Here is a 6,496-nt window from a genome sequence, read left to right as displayed (position 1 = left end):
TTCTTTAAATGATAATGATAATTACATATCTTAACAGATTACAAGTCACCCTTGATTACAAGGGTCACTTTCAAATCCACTTGATATTATTTATTTTACCCCTAATAACATGTTATTGCAAACCTCGATAAGAAGTCAACCTTGATAACAAGTCTTATTTTATAATCCCTAAATCCCTATGAGATCAAGGTTCTGTATTTAAATAGATTTAATTGAAAATCAAATCGGGCAAATGGAAATTCGCTTAGTCTGCAGGTTTGCTGCGGCGGGGTATTTTAATTTCTATTTAAAGTATTTTGAAGTGCTTAAAAATACTTTCCTACTTAAATAATTATTTTAATTGAAATGGTGACCATTTTTAAAGAGCTTAAAAAAATAATTTAGTATATTGAAGTATTTTTGAACAGTTATTTACCGGTTCGGACAAAATTCAAACAAATTTAAATTTAAAATTCACTCTTGTTATGCAGCATTTTATTGAATGGAGATTTAAGTAAACTGCTATAAGTTTTGCTTGCTTATGGATATTGGATCAAACTTGGCAATCTTATTTATTTTATACTAAACTATTAATATTTTACTAAATAATGTACACTTTATTACCCTCCCTGTAGCAGCAAACCTAGGTTCTCGTAAAAGCTAATGTTATTTAAATAGATTTATGTGAAAATCAAAACAGGCAAATGGAAATTTTTCTTGCAGGTTTGCTGCTGCGGGGGTATTTGTAGTGTTCTTTGTAGTCAAAAGTTTAATACAAAAAGACTATAAGTATTACATAATATTGTAATAGGTATATATTTTATATTTGTAATTCATATGTTATGATTATTTCTTTTTAAATATTTTGTTGTAAATTTTGTAGTATATTTTACTATTTTGCATGGTATAGGCCTACTTATGGTCTAAGTAAATAATGTGCCTTATCAGATATTCATTTCATGAGTTGAACAGTCAGAGAAACCAGCAGACCAAGATAAGGACTTGATACATCTTACCTTTGAACAGGAAGGATTTGACATGAAAGTTGGACATTTCTGCTCTTTCCAGCAGTGAGTAAAATCCAGCAAGGTAAGCAACATCTTACAACTTTCAGCAGGCTTAAGCTTTTGATTTTCATTTTTCACATTATAGTTAATAATTTTTACAGAACTGCATAACTATTGTCATTACATTGTAAATAAGCCAAAACTATTTGATTAAATATGAATTGTTTATGGGATTATTTAATTCTACATGTGTGGGAATTGACCCTCCAAACCTTTATACTTTTCTTATAGATAATTAGAGTATTTACAGTAATTTTGGACTCTAGGTATGCAGTAGTAATCCTAGAACGTATATGTTTACTTACTGTGAGAGATTTTTAGAGAAGTTTTTACCTCCATTCAGCATTTAGCTATAAATGTAACAGAACATACACAAAATCATAGAGATGCTAATTATACCGCACGGAACAAATTATGTGAATTGAAGTGTTTAAGTTTTATTTTTGGCGATTAGAGAAAATTAACATGATATATTAAAAAATAAATTTAAAAAATTGTTCTGCCTTATTTTTTTATATTAATATGTATTTTGGTACCAATGCCTAAGTAATTTAACAAGTAAGTTAGGGAACATTTCAAAAAACTGTTTTTGTTGCTATTTAGATTCAACCCTGTTTTTAGGAATCCCCTTTACAGTATCAGTAAAAATATAATTTAAAAGACTATTAATACTAGCCTAGAATCAATCATTTGTGGCTTGAACTTCAGCCAAATTCAAGTTTAAAGACTTTCAACCACTCAGTCCAATGGGATTTAGAGGATTTTTTTTTAAATTACCAGGCAGGGATGATTATAAGAGACAGTACGGTATTATTAATATTACTAAGCCATGCGTGTACTCCTTCTCAATACTCAAATATAACAACATAATTAACAATTAATGATTAAAATTTACTAATCTACAAAAATATATTAAGCAGGCAATGAGCAAAGAAGAAAATAAAAATGCCAGTGTTATCAATCTGGACAAAGAAGATGATGATGATTTTGACCTCCCAATGCGCTCTCCAAAATCTGGGTAAGTGTTAAATTACTGAAACACCTAATCAGTTTTATAATTATAGTTTTAATACATGTTTTGTGACTGGTTTTAAAATTTTTTTAAGCTTGTATCAACATTTTTTAAGAATTGTATCAAAACAGTGTTAATACAAGTTTTGTGACTGGTTTTAAAATTGTTTTAAACTTGTATCAAAACTGTTTAAAACTTGTATCAAAACAGTTTTAATACAGCATTCAACCAACTGTCAAAACTATCAAAATCATTTTAAAATTGTTTACAACTTGTATTAAAACAGTTTTAATCCCAAACTTGTATTGTAGGATTTGTTTCAAAACTATTTTAATACTCGTTCAATATTTTTTCACGCTATTTGGGAAGTATTTTAATAACTTATCAAATAGATAACGTAAACTCTTACCTTAGCAATCCTTATTATGGTTGTCCGATATTAAATTCAAACCCGTAGATCCATCTTCAGTCGGAAGTTTAGGTATACCAAATGCTTATTATAAGATCCACCCGATGGGCTTTGCAGAAAATATTTTGACAGTTCTGCCGGCAGCGTGTTCCCTGACTGAAGTGAGGTTATCCCACTGTTTATAAAACCATGGTTTTTATCCCTAAGCTCTGTATATTATTTATGTCAACTGTAATGTGTATCGTGTTAAATGTCAACATTTCTACGAAGCCCATCGGGTGGATCTTATAATAAGCATTTGGTCCACCTAAACTTCCGACTGAAGATGGACCTACGTGTTCGAAATTAATAACGGACAACCATAATAAGGATTGCTAAGGTAAGAGTTTATACGTTATCTATTTGATTATATAAGCAATACAGAGGCTGAAATGATTAATAACTTATCTTAAACCTCTCTTGAACCAATATAAGTTGCACCTTAAGGTTATTTATTTTCTTAGTTGATAGTTTATAAACCTTATAAAGGATATTTTTGGGGGAATAAACCAGATAAAAAAACCAGGTAAAAATTATGGCATGACTACAACCATCAACCTCCATTACATCTTAAAAGTTGTATCCATAAAATAACATTATTGGTCTGGATCAATAAAAAATAGTGTTTTCATAAGATTTGCATATTGATACTTGATTTGTATAGATTGACCATGTGGGTCCTACAACTTTTAAATAATATGTGGCCATTTTGCTTCCAAGCAGTGTTTCCACACAACCGAAAAAATAATCCCGCTTACTGGATCGAGAAATCCCGTTTAATCCCGCTTTTGAATTATGAAAAATACCGTTTTATCCCGCATGATTTTTTCCTGTTTATCCCGAGTGTTTTATTTGACGTATCATGTTAAAATAGTTGTTTAAACCTTGCTATTATATTTTGCTGCAGTAGTTTAATCAATTGGAGTTAGTTTCCCTCTAAAATTAACCATAAAAAATAAAAAAAGACGTCATAGCTGAAAATTCTGTTTTATCCCGCTTCCCGTTTTAATCCCGCTCGTGGTCTAAAAATCCCGTTTTGGGGATAATTATCCTGCGTATGGAAACACAGCTTCCAAGTGTTTTATTTGATCTTACATTTTTATTTTTCAATACAATTTTTTTTACGCTTTTCATTTTTTACTTTACAAAATAAAAGCCTAGTGCAAAAATGGCTTATGAGTAAAAATCAAAACTTTTATCTCCTAATATCAGCTTCTAATATCTATGCCGTTTGTAGGGAATTTAATTTTCCATTCTATCATATTATCCTGGCACGCACAATTGTATAGATTTTATAAGATTTTACTCAAATAAGAAAAAAAATTACATTTTTATTTTCTAGCGACATGCAGGGTGCCTACGAAGTGTGGAACACTCTTCCAGAGGTGGTTAAGAAGGATCCGTCGTTTGAGCCATTTCGGCGCTACGGACATCGACTGGATCAAGAGGTTCACATCTCCCCCAGCGGGAGCACGGGTGCCAAGAGGAAAAAGTAACTTGAAACTATGGTTAATCAGTTTTATTTCCTCTTACGGCCACACAATACAAATGTTAAAAGCTATACGATAACCAAATATCTACAATTGTTTCCAGTTTCATAGTTCTTTTTAAGTAAAGTACAGTAAACTAGGCATTAGTGCATAGGGCAGAGAAATTCACCCTATAGTTTATACCACTGAGCTAGGAATACTGAAGGTAGCACTGACACTTCAACACTGCTATATAAAAACTAGACGCTGCGGCAATTTTGTTGGATTGGTGCCAACTAGGGAAATCAGCTCATTGTCTCTGGCCAATCCCACAATCCCCTAGTTCTAAATGTACTAAAGTACATATGATTGTCAACGTCTCACAATTCTCTCATTCATGGCTACCTTCAAGTGTATCTCTAGCTAAGTGTTTTTTTTTTAACCCTAACATCTGATTGTTATTTACAAAAGAAAAATAACAATAAATTGATGACATAAATGCACAAAAAACATTTCTGCATATAAACAGCTGATATATCTTCAACAGATCCTAAAAAATAAGAAATCTACTAGCATTGAATTTGAAGTACAAGTAGTGTAGACTTTTCATCCTATGATAAAATCTGAAACCAGTTATTATGTGTATTTCATGTTGGTTATTTAGGTTGATTTTATGGTTTGTGATATACTGTTTGGTAACTATGTTATACTCCTGAAAAATTAAAAGATGGATAATCTTTAAAGGGTAAAACATTTAATCATTTGTTTCAGAGCCCTGACTTTTGATGTGGATGTAGGAGGTTTGTCTCCTAAGGTACAGTCCTCAGGCGGTTCCTCAGTGCCAACTGTCATGATAATCAACCCCTCGGACGAGAGTCTCCATCTGAGCTTGGATGAGGATGAGATTGCCAATTGTCCTGCTGGGCCGTCGTAAGTATAAGCATCGACTTATTGCAAAGTTTCAGCTCTGACGTCCGATTTTCCGGACACAAGGCTAACACTGAAACTTACACTCACAGCTAACTATGTACACTGCAAATGAAACAGTAAAGGCTCAAAAATTTATACGGTAACTGACTTGTTGTTAGGTGCTTAAAATGTGCTTAATTGATAATGCTTGATACACACTGACTAAACTTAACAGCACTTAATGAGCAACTTAATGCAGTTAGCTCATTAAATATTGCATGTAAGTTAAATTTGATTTTGATGAAATTTGGTATGTAGGTGGATGAAATCCATGGTATATCCAGGAATTTATTTTTATTTTTTTGAAATTTTGATTTTTAATGGGGTTTTCCTCATAAAAACTCATAAAATTGCAAAAAATCAAATATTCTCAAAAATATAAATTCTGAACCAAATGGTAGAACACCCATTCCTGTAAAGATTATGGTTCAAAGGCTATTGTAACTTATCTTCTTTCCCATTAAAAAAACCCTTAAAATAATAGAAAATTGTATTTAAAAAAAAACCAGTTTTGATTGAAATTAGAATGTACTGGTCCTTATTCTTAACAAAATAGTGCAACTCTCCACTGCTGTAAAAATTTCGGCTCGAAAGTTATTATAACTTTTTATTACTTCCCCACAAAAACCCATAAAAACAGAAAAAAAGAATTCCAATTGAAATTTGTCTTTTAAGGTCTTTATAATTCTAAATAACCAATCCTGTAAAAACTACGGTTCAAAAATTAATGCAACTTTAGTGATTTTACCTATTAAATAATACTAGTGGTCGAAAACTCGACCAAAAATATGTAATGTACCCGCATTGAATATTGGATACTGAAGTAGACATTCCATGTATATGGACCAGTTGTTGCCATTTAAAAAAAATTAAAACATGTGGTTGTGTGAACCAGTCACAGTATGCGTGTCTAAAATTATATTTTCTATGTTATTATTTGTTAGTGACAAAGCTGATGGGTCATAACAGTTAGTTTCTATAGGTCTTAATAAATCATTCCATAACTTGGTAAAAATCTTCGTGTATTCAAGAGAAATTAGTCATTTACATCAGCGCAATCTGTTTGGTGGCCCACATCAACTACAATGAATTTAATTAAAACTGGCGACAACTTTAACATAGGGATGGAATGTCTAGTTGTAAGTCAAAGCATTGACTATTGGATACAGAAGTTGTTGTACAGAAGTTAGTCAAAGGTCAAAGGTACAGGCTTCTCTATTTTCACCCCACGCTGTAAATATAACATGGGATTGGAATTTCTTACATTTGTTTTGATTTTCTGTTTATATTTCATTGTTATTTCGTCACCAGCATGGCAACTCATAAAGCCCATGTTAATTTTTTTTAAATTTCAAATTCATTTTTTGTTCTTTTTTTTTGAGCCTATTTTAATTTTTAAACTGCAGTTCTACAGGATAATATCTTTCTAACGGTATGCGTAGATTTTCCCTGCGATGAACACGAGCTGACAAAAAAGGTTTTAAAGAAACATGCTTGGCTATTAATATATAGATAGATAGATTACCTATCATAGTTAGGCTACTCTCATCGC

The 6,496-nt window shown here is 31.4% G+C and overlaps 1 protein-coding gene across 2 annotated transcripts in view; it reads left to right on the top strand.

The window, feature by feature from the left end:
- Positions 1–1,053: 1,053 nt before the first annotated feature.
- Positions 1,054–6,496, top strand: part of LOC129003205 (P protein-like) — a 38,640-nt gene continuing 33,197 nt past the window's right edge. The window contains exons 1-4 of one of the 2 annotated variants that reach the window (XM_054431488.1): positions 1,054–1,068; positions 1,964–2,064; positions 3,849–3,998; positions 4,747–4,905. In XM_054431488.1, the coding sequence (XP_054287463.1) occupies positions 1,970–2,064; positions 3,849–3,998; positions 4,747–4,905 (404 nt within the window). In that variant the 5' untranslated portion in view covers positions 1,054–1,068; positions 1,964–1,969. The remainder of the gene's footprint in view (positions 1,069–1,963; positions 2,065–3,848; positions 3,999–4,746; positions 4,906–6,496) is intronic. The other variant, XM_054431489.1, reaches the window with a different exon arrangement.

The sequence above is a fragment of the Macrosteles quadrilineatus genome, unplaced genomic scaffold (assembly GCF_028750875.1).
Source record: "Macrosteles quadrilineatus isolate MER2022 unplaced genomic scaffold, UCM_ALF_1.0 Scaffold_9__3_contigs__length_116548681, whole genome shotgun sequence".
Lineage (NCBI taxonomy): Eukaryota > Metazoa > Arthropoda > Insecta > Hemiptera > Cicadellidae > Macrosteles > Macrosteles quadrilineatus.
This window is presented reverse-complemented; position numbering and strand designations above follow the sequence as displayed.